Below are 16,585 nucleotides of genomic sequence, written 5' to 3' on the forward strand. Positions count from 1 at the left end.
CTATGAATGGATAATACACGGATGTGTTTTTATATATTGCTAATACATAACTGTGGATGTTCTTCAATGAATACACATTTCCCAGTCATCTTTTTACAGGAGTGAACAAGGTTATTTAATTTTGTTTCAGTGATTTACCATTTTGTACAGAAAGGACATTTCCAAAACAAATGCATTTGTTTCCTGAACCAAAATGCTTACTATTTCTCCAAACAGAAAGTATATTGGCACTGAGAGTTGCACTATCATTAGCTGAATACATGATGATACACTGTTTGCCTGCAGTGATATCTATAACATTTTTATGCCATTATGTTTTCTTTCTAGGAAAACAACTAACTCATGTTATGGTAGGAGTGTTTCCTTCTGAACAGAAAAGACGAAGCCTGAACCAAATCTATCAGAATACCACGTACCTCACTGATCAGTTCTCGTAAACTGTTTTAATACCAGCAAGTTTGCTGTTTGCACTTTGCTGCTTCTTACTCTGCAAAATGCTTTTGTGAAAGAACCCAAACTGAGAATGTTCAGTGTGTCCTACCAGAGCAATAATAATGGCCACAGTATATATTTCAATTGCTGAGTTTATTATGTCCATGTTAGAACATTTCACAGGAATTTTTATTCTTTGCCTACTACAAAGTTAGGTTTATCATATGTGAATTTAACAACAGTGTAACAGGAAGTAGACAACATAGACAGGGTGGTTTTACTGTGTTGTTTTCTACTTAGAATTACTAACCACCTGCTGTTCAACTCTATCTTTCAACAAGTAAGGGGAAGAGGATTCTTATACTTTGCCATCAAGTCTACCAGTGGACTGAAACAACGGCTAAAACTTTAGCACACTGAAATAACAGAGAACTTCCCATCAACTTCAAGAGGTCCAGGCTTTCACAAATTTTCATGAAAAATATCCTCCCTCTTCTCTACAATTTTCTAAAATGTAATCACAGGATCTAAATGTGCCAATAGCGGAAAGACAGATCTTTGCTCCAGGCAGATTCACAAATTAAGAACAAATGACCTGAACTTTAATTTCAACACAAATTCATCTACCACTAGCAGTAGAAAATAGATTCCATTCTTTTCTGGTGAAAGGTCAGTTTTCCAATCTGCTTCCAAGACTAGTCTCAGAAACAAACTCCTCTACCTCACCACTTTCTCATAGAATGGAAAGGAGAGTTTTCTGTTGTTTATTTCATCTGAGCTCTTGTTCCTCTTTGGAAGAGCGTTAAACAACTATATTTCCTATCTCATTAATAGTTTCTTTTCTTCCAGACCTGCCTTCAGTGGCTTTGAATCAGCCCATCAGGATCAAAGAATCACTTGGCCATCGCTTCTTAAGACTACTGAGAGTTTGCTAACTGTGAAATCCCGTAAATACAAAATACTCACTTCCTTTTTAACTTTATGCTCTGCAGCCTGTATCCGTTGTTCCATCTCTTCCTCCAGCTCACTGAGCTGAACTGCTGCTTTATCCTGAGCTCTAAAATTTGAAAGTAAATATAGTCTTACGAATTGACCTCTGGCTTCTGAGGAAACTTGTGTAAAACACGTCTCCCTGCACAAGCTCAGAGAAATTAGACAGAGAAACAGCTGAACACCGCCCAGACCTTGGAAGGGGTGTGTCTGGGAGCCAAAATCACAAGCTAATTTGAAAATACAGGTGAGTTAGAGTTAAAAAAATAGAAGAGAACAGATTATTAGTATGAAATACATCACATCTGCATTTTGACATAATCTGTTTGGTTTCAGTAGTGATGATTCAAGATCACATGTACCAAGAATAGGTAAATACATCCCCTGAAGCTGGAGAGGCAAAAACATGTTTTGTTAAATGAAACTGTAACAGGCACATATGCTAAAACTCAACATTACAGCCAAGGAAGAGAAATCAAAATATTTTAGATACTAAACACAGGAATGCAGCTTCAAAAGTCTGGTCCAAGACTTATCCAAAAATATAAATAAAGAGCCATTTCCAAGCTGCTTATGCACGTGTATGTGCTTATGAACTATACTCTTTGAGCTCAGTTTATGAAAAGATTGTTTGGCACATTTGGCATTAACTTACAGTAATTTATCCAAGCAAGAGTGATGGAGGAAAAAGTAACTGCACAAATGAACTAGAAACATGACTTACTATACCTTTTTACAGCAATGGCTAAGGTTTCCATCTCTGTACTTTGAAGTTTGATCTCTCGGATGAAGTTCTTAATGACATGTTCGTAAGGCTGGATTAATCTTGGTTCCACTATATGAATATTCTGATACAGAACACTGACTTGCTCTTGTCTGAAAAAGACAGATACCATTCTAATACAGTTCCTTGGAACAGCGCTGCATATAAGGCTTGAAAAATTTATTCCAAGTGAAGATGTTCCTCTTTATTGCAGATTTTTAAATTTAACAAGTTAATATAGACTTTGAACATTCAGCTTGATGTTTGCAATTCTCTAAATTATTTTTATCCCTCCTTTTTCTTTACACTCCAGTAAAGGTATACTATCTATTCTAGATGGTGGCAAGGATTATGGGGATGACGGGCAGGAGGATGGCAGAGAGAGAAGGGAGGATGGTGACGGAGGTGTTTGTGGGGTTATTGATATGTCACTGTTTTATATGGATGGCAGAGTTTGGGAGGAGGATGATGGTTGCGTAGTACACAAGACGCAGGTAGAAGAATAAACTAGTAGTGACAGTATTGTGATAATTGTGGCTGTGGTTGTTATTTCTCGTTTAGTTAGCTCTTGGAGAATTAGCCATTTGGGCATGAATCCTGTCAGTGGAGGCAGCCCCGCTAGCAATATAAGGGTTAGTGTTAGGGTGGCATTTAGTACGAGCGCTTTTGTCCACAAGGATCCTCGTGTGGATAGTTTTAGAGTTTTGGTTGTGTTGAGGGATAAGAATACCGTTGCTGTTATCAGGACATGGAGGTAGAAAGTTAGGAAGGTGAGTTTGGGGCTACAGATGACGATCACGGCGAGTCATCCGAGGTGGGAGATGGAATGAGAAGGCAAGGGACTTTGCAGGTCTGTGTCTGGCTTAGTCCTATTCACCCTCCCAATGCAGCTGAGGCAAGGGCTAGGGTGGTAAGCACTGTGGGGTTTAATGAGGGCGATGTTATGAAGAGGATGGCCATTGGGCAGAGTTTTATTAGCGTGGAGAGTAGGAGGGCAGTAGTTAGAGCTGTGCCTTGGAGGACTTCTGGAAATCAGAAGTGGAAGGGGACTAGACCTAGTTTGATCGTGATTGCTGTTGTTAGCAGTAGGGAGGCTGTTGGGTGCATTGGGAGGCTGTTGGGTGCATTAGCTGTGCGATGTCTCATTGGCCAGTGGCTCAGGCATTGGATATGCTTGAGAATAGGACCTAGGCAGAGGCAGCAGCCTGTACTAGGAAATATTTAACTGATGCTTCCACGGCCCATGGGTGATGGGGCTTGGAAATGAGGGGGATAACTGTGAGGGTGTTGATTTCTAGACCGGCTCAAGCTATGATTCAGTGGTTGCTTGAGACAGTGATTGTTTTGCCTAGGAGAAGGCTAAGGAGGGAGATTAATTTGGTATGGGGGTTCATTAGTAGGGGAGGGGGCTGGACCACCATTTTCAGGGTATGGGCCCGACAGCTTGATTAGCTGACATTACTAGACAATAATATAAGAGAAGTAAGAGGAGTTTTGATCTCTCTCATGCAGGTTCGATTCCGGCTTTTCTAAGGTTTGGTCTTAGGAAATGAGAGGGCTGGTAAATCTCTATGTTCACCTTATCAGAGCGACCCTTTGATTCAGGCACATCTCCTGAAGTAAGGGGGTGGGGGCATTCCTGCGTAGGAGAGCGGTAGGCTAGTGTGTGACAGGCATAGAGCTAGTGCTAGGGGTAGGAAGTTTTTTCAGAGAAGGTTATTAATTGCTTGTAGCGAAATCGAGGGTAGGAGGCTCGGACTCATAAAAACCCATAGGAGACTAGTAGGGTCTTTGTGGCTAAGGCTAATGCAAAGAGTTCAGGCGGCAGGTTGAGTGAACTTGGGTTGAGGAATAGGATGGCAGTTCGTGTATTTATTAGCGTGATGTTGGCGTACTCAGCTAGAAAGAATAGGGCGAAGAGGCTGCAGCATATTCTGCGTTGAATCCTGAGACAAGTTCTGATTCTCCTTCGGTTAGGTGAAATAGGGCTCGGTTTGTTTCTGTAAGTGCTGAAAGATAACATACTATTGCCAGGGGCCAGGTGGAGAAGATTAGGTACAGAGGTTCCTGGGTGGTGGCAAGGGTGCTAAGGGTGTAATTTCTGCTTAGCGTAATTATGGAGAGCAGGATGATTGCAAGTGTAACTTCGCAAGTATAGCTACAATTGCAAAAAACCTTTAAGCTTTATTTTAAGTCCATTTTTCTTATTTATGTTGGTGATGTACGTCCGCCATTGAAGTAACCCAGAACGTAAATCAAGATTGTTGGTGGCTGTAACGTTAATCATGATCTGTGAAGATTATATATGGCCTCTTACTATAAGTAAAGTAAAAATAGTAGGAATGCCAACAGCCAAGTCATAATGGATGCTGGGAGTGGGTTAGGGTTAGGGTATTCCTTCAAGGGGGAAAAAAAAGAGGAGGTGGCAGCACTACACCGTGGTCTGCTAGCTAGACTACAGCTGTCTTGAAAACTGAATATAGGGAATAATATTCTTGCAGCAAAATGGGACAAAGCGTGGCTTGGTAAACTCATCGAGGAATCAGCAGAGGCAAAGATTGCTACCCACACAAAGCTTGACACCCTCTCAACTGTAGGACTTTTAGTAGTCACATCTCTTGTTTCGGTGGGAAAAGCAGGATGAGCTTTCTGGCATAAAGAAAATTATTCTGCTTCTGATGTCTGCACTCTTAACGATGCCAGTCTTGTTTTAAATCAAAAAAATACAAAAATACAAAATTCATAAGAGAGAATTTCTGTATCCAATTATCATTTGAAAGATAACATATCTCCTCTCATGCAGAAATAAGACAAAAAAGGCTCTGTAGATCCTTTCATCATTAAAAGCCTTCCTGAAAGACATACCACTTCTTTAAAGCTACTCCAATGCGGGAAAACAATATTCTGATTCCCGTTTGATCTAGACTTGTTTCTATAGATTGCATCCAATTTTTGATTGCCAAAGCCAACAGTTTTGACAAGATACAAAACCAGAGAAAACCATAAGCATCAAGACATTATTACAAGGAACACTACCTAAGGAACTCTAATTTCTGGTGGTACCATTAATAACATCACATAACAGTTTGTGTTCATGCTGGCTAGTTTTGATTATCTGGATTTTTATAAGCCATTTTATCCGAAAATGTCTATGACAACAGAATTTAGCAGTCCCAACGGACACTGAAGCTGATTACTCTATAGACTATATTCCAGAACACAGAGGAGGTGTTTAAGAACCTTAAAATCAAATAGAAAGAGAAGAAAACATACACACACATATAAGGAAAGAGTAGGCCTGGCAAGGTAAAAGCAGGCCCATGATGAGGCAATACAGCATACCAGTGGCAGAGAAGCAAATACAACTTACATTTTGCAGTTCTAGTCCAGCACCCTATCAGATAATGAATACATGTCCTCCTTGTATTATTACGGGAAACCTTAAACTGTGATTTAACTAAAAGTTTCCAAGATCCTCCTCGTTAAATAGCTGACATTCTCCTATCACCTGTGAAGGTAGCATTACTCAATACATTCATTGTGCTCACGATATGAACTATCAGAGTATATCCTCGGCATTTTTTTTCTACCTGAGGTATTTCCACGGTTTAGATTATCCACACGCCAACGCTATGCTCCTTGAATACTACTTCCCACTCAGGCATAACTTCTCTTACTACAGCAATACTTTAACTGTTACTATAGCTCAGATTCCCATTTAAAAAAATTAAGATATTTCCACAAGACCATAGAACATATTTCCAGATGAAATGCTGGCATTTATTAAATTTACAGAAACCTAACAACGCAAAGACACAGAGATTTACTGATGCCAGTGGCATTTCTATGTACTTCTGCAAGAGGATACTGTACGCTTTCCTTTATAAAGGATAATGTTTTAGCTGTATTAAGTATTTCCAGAAGTTAAGTCAAACCTAATGTTTGTTAAAATAAGCAAACGTTAAGTCAAACTCCAAATATCTTCCAGTGTACAGAGTTTCAATTTCATAACATTTTAAATAGAGTAATATCAAGGTCTATAAATGGTAACAATAATACAAAGGTTTGTCTGACCATCAGATGGTACAAACTATGTATGAATAACGCATCATTAAAGAACTCCCTAAATGTAGGCTTATTCAATTAATAATTCACATGTAAAAACAGATAAGGATGTTTTTCTTCAGCAACAACACTGAGTTAAAATAGCATTGACATCAGCATCATCAGCAATACCAAAACTGGGAAAAGCCTAAAAATAAAAGTGAGATTTTAGATTTAAAATCTGCCCCCCTTTCCCTTTGTTCTATTACAAAATTAAGACAAATGCAAGATTTTGCACTAAAAGATTACTGCACGAGGGAGAGTGGAATGGTCCTGACATCAGCGTGTATTAGAGAATCAATATGAGATTTGCATACATCGCATCTCAACTAAATTGCAAATGGACAAGAGATTTGTAATATTTCAATGCTTTGGTTTCCAACTACAAGGAACTGGGCAAACAGTAAGCTTAGTATCTCATGGTGTCACCATTTACAGAATTCCCACCGTACCTCCAGTGATGCTGAATGGGCTTCAAGCTGGAGTCTGACTGTACTTCCAATATTACAAAACGTGGTATCTTTCTATTTGGAATTCTCTTTGGTTTTGATAGTTGGGGCTGGGAGCTGGTAACATACACTGAATTATCTTGCTGCATTTAAAAAATTCCTAGAAGTGCAAACAGAACTACTTAGAGCTTCAGTAGTTGTCCAGCAGGGCTGTAAACTCCTGGCCAAAACAGCCAATAAACTAATCCATAATAGTTTTGGATTTTACATAGAAGCAGCCAGTGTGCATATTCAGTATTATCCGCTAAAAGCTTTAAAATGTCATTTCCTCAAACGGTCTGAATACACACATACTCCTTTGAAACACTGGCAAGTAAAACAGAAATGGCTCTAGCCACAGCAAGCTCAATAGAACTTATCAATCTGCCAAAGCAGATAAATTCTGCACTATCTAGCTCAATGTGCAAGATCTTTAGGAATATGAAATACAAATGGGAACTCTGTGTTCTGAAATTTTCTTTTTTCACTTCAATTTTACTGTTGCCAAAAAAATACCTGCTAATAACCTTTCTTTCTAGGAAGCAAACACGAACTGGGGCAAAATGAGCTGTTACTTGATGCTAGCATAAAGCATCCATTACGTGGGCCAATGTTTTCCTACCTGTCCTACACATCACAGGCTCCTGAATTACAATTGGATATTTAAGGACCTTCATCACTTTTTTTTCCACATGAGCATACTCACAAGACTATGCTGGGTTATGCTGCTCCTCTTATCTTCCTCACTCCACCTTCTGCAGGATTAGTTAGCTGCTGTCTTCAAGCCAAACAAAGCTACCTCCATAAAAATACAGTGTACCTCAGGCTGTGCATATTCTGTGTTCAAAAACAGAACATGTGTGATACCACTTCCCAAGGTCTCCTACCCAGGAGATTATCGTTGGCCAGAGCCAAGTATGAAGGTATGTAGTGCCTTCTGCTGATGGACTACACAGCCAACCAATTAGTCCAGACTTTCCCTATGGTATTTTGTGTCAAGAGCAGATAGCGTTTGTGGTGGAATACTGTAATACATTTCTGCAACTTTTGCTTTCTTTTCCCTCTTTACGAGAATGCCACAGCCACTCCCTCTTGCAGCTTCTTTTCATTACCGTTTATGAAAAAATTCACACCAGAAGATAGAAGGCTCTCTCTCCACACTGCTGTGCCTCTTCTGTACAGCTAAGTCTGCTTTATGATGCAGTTGTCAGAACACAGAGTAGTTATTGTAAAAGTTTATTCTGGCTCTGTGATGCAAAAACTTCTTTATATTCATTTTGCCTCCTTAGCCCAGTGACAGCTATCTTATTGCTAGATTCAAAACATCTCAGTGATCTAGTTTTATGAAGCACTAGTTAGACTTAAGAAGTAAAACACTATCCATAAAACCACAACTATGCAAGATCCTGGAAGGGGCCTGGAAGGCTTTTTAAAATTAAAATTGGCAGCTGAAATTCTTGGTGACACTCACCTGAGTGATCCTATAGCAACTTTGCAAGAAATCTTAATTAAAAACATGGCACAACTATTGTACCAACAGAAAAACAGAGAAGAACTTTAAGTCATGCAACAAAATTGATGAGATTCTATTCAATCACTCATGCCTTTGCTAAGCAGTAATACACTTTCATGAATTGGGAAGACTGCCACTGATTTAATCATGCCAAATACCTGTGATGAATTAGCAGCAAGCACACTGTGACAGTGTTTTATAGATTCACAGGATTTTAGAATGACGCAGGCACAGACACTGTACATCAATACGCAATAAGTATTTCACCGCTATGAGAAGAATCGTTCTGAATCATCTCCTTCCATACTTTAAGTCACTTCTCTTTTCTCCATCTACGCTGGTAAATATTAGTGACATCACCGCAGCAGGACACATTAGTTGGAATGAACATTGCCTAATTTGTTTGTTTCCAGTTCTCCTTGGATATATGGTATTTCTTTTTGCAAATTCATTAGTTATTCAAAATTACTTAGCAAGGAAGATTTTGCAAATAGTTTTCACTGAGCTGACTCCTGAACACTGAACAGTCAATGTTTTTGCTGGACCAAAATGGCAACTAAAATGCTCCAACTTCTGTTTCAGACAAATAAGAAGTGTTCAGGTTTGTACTTTTAATTAGTCTTCTTTGAAATCCAAAATCCTTTTTAAATGGATTTAGCTGCGCTCCATTACGTTCCACACTTCCATAGCTCCAAGACACCAATGAGTAAGACACCAATGAAAAGAGGGGTTTTTTGACATGATGTGAAAGAAACTCTCTCAACTGTGGACCCTCTGGCTCTATCTATAATCATCTACCACACGCGCCTTTTTGCTGCTGTTCCCAGAAAGTATGGGTACAGGGTACTAGAGATCAAAAAGTAATGCATTCTGGCCAAGTACTGCTCTAGCTTTACACTACCTCATCGCAAAGGCTTATTCAGCCAAAGCACAGGAAAGAGACTTTCCTGAACCAAGATGCTATATCCTGACTTTAAACACCTATAAATTCACTCCATGAGGTGCTTCAAAGGATCAAACTGATAAGGGTTTGCTCTTTTTTTGTGTGCTGTCCTAATGAAAAAACACCTTTTACACACTAGACAACAACAGAATTCTGTATCGCAATGCTATGCTGAGCTTACTATAATTAAAAAAATGTGCTGGTACTTTACGTAAAATTAGTATTTAGTAATGGTAACTAGTGAATATTAGCACAGCTTCACATAAGAGCTAACATAAGCAAAGTTATTATATTCATTTGGTTTTAGAGAGCTGCCCAGAGGATTACAGGAAGGAAATAAAACTGCCCTGATGATAATGCAATCTGTGATCAGATAGATTTAAAATACCAAGGCAAAACACAGGAAGGTCAAGGAAAAAAGAAACAGGGATTAAATAGAGATATCAGATACTCAGATGACATTAAGTGGTGCAATTTGATGTAAACCAACAGAGCTACACCAGTTCACACCAATGTATAGTATTATTTTGGTCTGCTGAACAAACAGTGACAGGCCAACTAATAGTCCAGTTGAGTCCCAGTACATACTGCACTCTGAATGCAGCTCAGGGGGAGCTGAGGGAATTTATTGAAGAAGAACTACGCCACATTTGCTCAGTTACCTGAACGTATTCCCTATACAATTGCCAGAGAGAGGATGTTATGTCCGATAGACCCTTAGTCTGACCCAAAGAGCCGTATTCACAGCACAGTGTTCCACCAAGAGTGAAACAAAGTGCAATGAACTAGTGCAAAAAAGGAGGAAAAAAAAAAATCAAACATTTGTCAGTGATATTACAATACTACTACTTTTCTTTAGGTGGTAAAGCTTTTCAGTGTTTCAGCCATCACTTATTTTGTTTATACTTACTTGAGTCTGCTTCAGATAGGTACAAACCTATCTGAACCTAATGTCAGCAGAATTTCAGGGCCCACCTATAGAGACCACTCTGGAGAGGGCAAAACAACAAAACAAGATGAAAGCCCACCTAGACTGGAGAAACCTGTGAACCTCACCATCTGGCTGCTGCTCCCACTTATTACTGCCACTCAAAAGCTAGTCAGGCTGGTATTGGCAGATCGCCTACCCACACTGCAGTTACCTGTGTCCTCCCATCCATCTGCTCTCAGACAACAGTGCCGCTCTTCATCCACAGGTTAGTCATGCACAAGGCTCCACTGAATATAGAAAGCTTCCTTCCGCAAATGTATTCGAGCCACTGATAGGGCTCCCACGCCCTTTTGGGAAAACTTCATAATAGGCTTAAGAGCTCATCAAGAGTTGTATCTCTGTGACAATTCAAGGACTAGACAATCACCAGAGAAACCTCACTAAATTCATATGAGTAGATCAGAAAGATCTGTTCTGCTAGAAAAACAAATCTGCGTCCTCAGTGAGGACAAAAGCTTCTGCTCTTCCAGAGGTTACGAGGCAAAAGGGCAAAGGGCATGACCTGTTGTAAACAGCCAGGGAAGATGCCTCTGCAAATGACAGAGAACTGGCAGAGCCACTGCCTATGCAGAAGCCAGAATCAAGAAGGTTAAAATGCACGTTCATTACTCCTGGTATAAGCACTTCCTGAAGCGGAAGAGTATTTTTCTTACATGCTGTGTGAAAATAAAATGTATGTGGCACTCACAATTTTAGGAAACTGTTCGTAAATTTTATCAATATGAACATCCACAGAACATCATGAAGTAAATATAATGAACCTAACAGTGTCCATTATAAAATAAATTAAAAAAAAAAAATCAACAACCAGTAAGGACAACACAGAAGAGTAAAGACATGGCATACACAGCTAACTCGTGCTAAGCACGCTGAGATCTTCCACTTACAAATGGGCAGGATGTTGAACTGCTACCAGTTTCTTTGTTACGGGATAAAGAAATGAGGAACAGTAACAACGTGTAGACCCAGTTCTCACCAACCCTGAGGCAAGAGTGGAAAGTGGCTATTTGTACAGGAAGGACAGGAAGCCCGGCTAGCTAATACAGTATGTTTTATCCTCCTTAGATTGTAAGCTGACCTGGGGTTGTAACAAGGGGCAAGAAAACTGTACCAAGATGTTCTCCAGCAAGACAATTTTTACTTAAACTCCAAGAGGCCTTTCTGTATATCCCCATCTTTCTCAACACCATGCCTTGCCATTCTCTGTCCTCTTCTAAGTCTTCACTTTTATCTTCTTTCTTATCCATATTCTTACAGGTAGACTTAAGGTCCCCAAACATTTTTCTTCATATTCTTGACCCAGAAATCTCCCAGGCACTGGAAAAAATAAAGCTTTTATTTTTGTAGGTGCAGGTAAAAGCTAGGCCAATCACTACTACACTGTCTGGGATGTTAAGTTTTATCTAGTATCCTAACAATAATAACATACACCTGCTTCGAAGTTTCAAAACCCCATTCCCTGAGCCTCTTCCCAACGTAGATGAGCTTGTAAAAATCACTCTCCACTACTTTTAATAACTCTACTCTGGTGCAGGCATGAAGGGATGAGATATAAGGCGGTCCATGCCAGAAAAAAGTAGCAAGAGAAAGGTCAGGCATTACACATCTGATAATCATCCTTACATTGGAAGCCAATAACCTGTGTGTGCCACCAAGAGAGAAGGAAATACCTTGTTCAGAAAAGCATACAATCTGGACATGCCATCTTATTATTCACTAGAAAAGATCCACCAGAGCTGTTTTCAAGATTGGAAAGGATCTACCTTTGCTACAGTAACAATTTCTCCTAAACTAAATGCCTTGAAGAAGGAGATTATACGAAATATTAACACAGGATAAAATTCAAGATACTTCTCAACTTGAAGCACAGGTTTTTTTTTTTAATATTGCATTTCCTTTTTCTGCATCTGCCCTGTCACAGCCAGACACGCACTGAAAAAAGAGAATCAAATTTGTAACCCATAGATAAGAAGGTCTGGGCAAAGAAGTGGCAGCTCATTCCCAGGGAAGGAGTTTTTAATATTTCCAAGGAATAAATACAGTTTACTTTCTAAAGACAAAGACATAATTTCGAGCAAGTAGTGGGGCAGGAGTGGAAGACACTGAAGGACAGGAGATAGAAAGTGTGTAGCATAGCACTGTTCAGAATGATACAGCTACAGCACATGACGGTGAAACAGGAAAATTTCACAAATATAAATAAAGTAATTCCAATTTCTTGCCACAGAAGTGCTGCTCTGACTAAGGGGAGAAATAGAAGAGAAATTAAAAACTAACGTAGCTCAGAAAATTTTCTAGTTCACAGAAAGCCATTCATAAAGCTTCCAGCAGAGCACATTTATCAAACCCCTGTCATGAGACTTATTAAAAGATAAGACATGATGCTTATGGTAGAGATCCTCTCTACAGCATGGTGACAAAGGGGGTTCAAGCAGTTGTTGTTCTTCAGAATTTGCCTTGTCTCCTCTCAGGGGAGCATGCTTTGACTTCTACGGAAACCTCTGTGACGTCGGTATCATGGCTCATCATCTCTTGGATGTCAACACAAATTGCCAACAGAAGATGGTGACATGCTCAGTACCGACTCCTTTGGCAAAAATCCACTCCGGCTTGTGAAAGTAAGAGCATAATGGCTTTTGGACTGTTTTTTATGCAGCAGAGCTCTTCTCCTTCCATGTAGTACAACAGTATGTCCCATGAGCATCACCTCTCTTTACTGTTTCAGTAGCTAATGTTAAAAACAATGTTATTTTCTCTTTTTATCAGATGTCCACTAGATCCACATTTTCTGTATTGCTCCAGATGAGAAAACTGGGGGTGAACCATTCTCATGACTACATCAAGAGACTTTGGAATTGTACGACGCACAAGTTCTTGCAGTCTAGCAGCACTGATATGGGAGTCTGACCAACAGTCAACTTGGCCCAAAGAAAACCAAGGCACACCAGTGAAGCAGATCCCAAGATTAAAAAGTAAAGTAATGAAGTATGAGGACTGCCAGAAGTAAGAGTAATTAATTCAAAAAGAGATACAAACTTCTCCAGATTCATCCATTCATTCACGCTCAAATTAATTTAGTTCATTTTCCAATCAGACTGTCCAAGCTACCAAATGTAACACAAAAAATTGCCTAGCACGGCTTGAGGAGATTCAGTTTATTCACAAAATGATCCAAAAAATACACAAGAACAGAAACAATACACATAGTTCCATATCTCTGCGATTTCTGATTTAAGGTCTTCAAGGTTGAAATTTGAAAATCTGTTTTCTGAGGAGTTTTTGTTGATTATTTACACACACAAACAACTGACATAGAATTCACGGGTACAACTTTTCTCTTGAAGTGTCAGTGGACGTTGAATCATTCTTTGTTCAAGTTCAGGAATGAAAAAGTATTGCCACTAGGAGATTTTCATGCATGCTTAAAGGAGCATATGCCTGTGAAGGGAGCGGAGGAAAGCTTTTTATCTTATCACTGAAATCTTAAGATATGGGGATTGCCACGCAACACCTAGTAACACTCAAAGACTAAACTATTCCAGTGCGAGCAATACACTGGAACACTCATTGCCTGGAGTACCAAGAAGGTTCTTAACTTTTAGTTAAGAAAGCAAAAGGTTCTTAACTTTTATCTACAACTATCATTGCGAATGCGTGCTTCTTAGAGGTATAAACAAGTGAACGTGTCTAAGCTCTCAGTAAAACAGATCTCTTAACGGCTCACACACCTATACTCCAGTTGGCAACTCGCTACCTACAGTCATTGCAATCTTTTGCGTTTAATTACGTATGACACTTGACTGAATATAACAAGAAAGAAGGAGTAGCTGCGTTTTAAATGACTTGAATGCCAAAAAAAAAAACCAACCCCAATGCAATTCCACTAAAATCTGATTTCACACATTATGCTAGGTCACTAGCCTGGAAAGACTTTCTACTTTTTTGTGCTAGTGGCACAACTGCCCACTGAGTATGTGTAAAGACTAAGATAAGCAATACTTTGATTCACAGAGACTGCCTTACCAAGGAATACAACTGATTCAGCCCTGAAAATCTGTTCAGACAAGAAAGGAACGTAAAAGGCAGAAAAAACTTTTTTGTGTTGCTCTTTCTCCTGTTTAATGACCAGGGATACAGCCACAACTCCAATACAGGCTTGCATGCTTTACAATGTAAGCTAATTGAACTGCGCAACCAACGCACCAACCTACAAAGTTTGGCAGGATATATCCCATAATAAAACCACTATATTAAGAAGAGACTTATTGCATAATGGTCTGTGTTACCACCTTTTGCACCTCACTACAAAGGCTTACTTGTGGTTTTTAAAAGCTCATTCACAGAAACAGGGGCTGAACCACGCGTATTAATGCCAATAAAAAATTCTCTTTGATTTCCACGAGCATTGATCAACCTTAAGAATGACTTAGACCACAGTTCTTAACTGACTTTAGTCCTATTTTTATCTCAGCAGTTCATTATCCTATGCCTCGTTTCTCTCTGCATAAACCAAAATAACGTCAAAGCAGATGTGCCAGTGCGTTGCTAGACTCAGGTCAGAACGCACAGCATCCTGAAGTACTGAACTCCAAAATTCCCATGTAACTGAGAACAGAAATATGGTCAACTAACCCCATTCACCTGGGTTTGAGGACTTTCTTCTTTGTCATTACTTTTCTCGTGGTTTGCGATATAAACATTGCAGTAAAAATATGAAGAATAATAAACTACCATGTGAGAATACTGACTGTAAACCGCTTTATAGTATCAAAGATACAGACGTTCCAAGTTGAGTCTGGTTTTCAAAGTACTGTCTTTTGCTAAAGAGAAAAATAACTAAAAAACTAAAAAATAAATTTTTATTTAAATAAAAAGATAAACAACTTCTTAGAAGTACCTGCTTGTACTTTATACGGCTTTGTGTCATGCTGTTGCTTAAAACCTCTCTCAGACCCAGACCTAAAACAATTTCAACACGTTCATCACCTATTCACACAAGCGGTCCTAACAATTCCAGGCGGACTGCTCACATGAAAAAAGGCTACATACACTTTCCAACAAAGGAAAGATTGGGCCCCAAATGAAAAGAAGCTGAGCTGTAACAAACCTCTGCTTCCAGTGCTTCAGGACAGGAAAGAGAAAGAACAAGAAAAACAAAGGGCACAGTGTTCTGCAGCTGACGTTCGTACACACTTAACAAATACAGCCAACTATGAAGGATGTTCAAAGCTATTTATGAAGCTAAAAACGAATAGGAACCATTTGCACGGAGTAACTGCCCACCTGATATGCACATATTTATACCAACATCTAGTTCTGTCCGTTTGCAACTGGATGCATAAGAATTATAGCACACTGTAATTAAATGACAGGTCTGCACGCTCAAGCCAGAGAGCGACTCCCATTGCCTCCTACTATTCTCTTAGACAAACAATATTCAAACTGTTGCTGCAAACATAGCAACCAACTGAGACAGGCTTATTGCCAAAGGAGGTAGATGCTTTCACAAGCCACGAACTGCTCATGAATCATATTTTTTCCATCTCCTATTGAGTTTCTCTCTAGCTTTACATTAAGTTACGAATTGCTTCTGCAAACTTTCAGACAACAGCCTTTCTTTTTCTTTCTTTATAAAAGAAGTCTATGTAGTAGGGAGGACATCATGAAGTAGGTAAGAAACATCAAGATGAAGTTTTGCTGTCAAATTTGGGATGAGACTAATCAATGTTATTCACTCTTCCAGTCAAAAGAGAAAAGAATAATCTAATCGACCTGAACAGAATAAGGTTTTTTAACTGAAAATTTCCTTGAAGAAACTTTTCATCTCAAGATCGGAACACGTTTTTAAACATTGGCTAGAGCTATGTTATTGGAGTAGGTAAGGATTTTAAGGTGCATTATAGGGAGAACTGGATGTTACAAGTTTGATACATGTTCCTAATAAAGCAACAAACTGTACATTAGATTTGATTGAAAAACCAGACAGCAATGCATATTAGCTTTTTATTAGCTTCTGTAGATCTCTCACAGCCAGAACCCACTGTAGCCTTTCACCTACCAGGCTCTTCAATTCAGATTCCTTGTTTTCCAGCTTAACTTAAAAGTTTTTAAATCAAGCACACTGTACTTTTTAGAGGCAGGAGTCTCATGTAAACTTGGGAGTGGCTCAAGTTCCAAGCACGTTATCGTGAATCACCAAAATGTACCTGTGTTAAATGGAAATAGCTTTCTACTGACCAGCCTTTATTAATCAGCTTTTATCCCGAAACAATCACCATCAGTTTTCTTCACTTCATGCTGAACCTGCTTTTACTGACCTCAAGGGCGAAGGCTCTCACAGATTTCACTAAGCTCTTGGGTG

General features: G+C 39.2%; 1 protein-coding gene across 1 annotated transcript in view; it reads right to left on the reverse strand.

The window, feature by feature from the left end:
- Window positions 1–16,585, reverse strand: part of RASEF (RAS and EF-hand domain containing) — a 40,224-nt gene that overhangs the window by 22,489 nt on the left and 1,150 nt on the right. Inside the window, exons 2-3 of the mRNA XM_068928378.1 lie at window positions 2,152–2,298; window positions 1,399–1,489 (exon numbers count right to left, since the gene is read on the reverse strand). Of these exons, the coding sequence (XP_068784479.1) occupies window positions 1,399–1,489; window positions 2,152–2,298 (238 nt within the window). The remainder of the gene's footprint in view (window positions 1–1,398; window positions 1,490–2,151; window positions 2,299–16,585) is intronic.

Source organism: Struthio camelus, chromosome Z (genome assembly GCF_040807025.1).
Source record: "Struthio camelus isolate bStrCam1 chromosome Z, bStrCam1.hap1, whole genome shotgun sequence".
Classification (NCBI taxonomy): domain Eukaryota; kingdom Metazoa; phylum Chordata; class Aves; order Struthioniformes; family Struthionidae; genus Struthio; species Struthio camelus.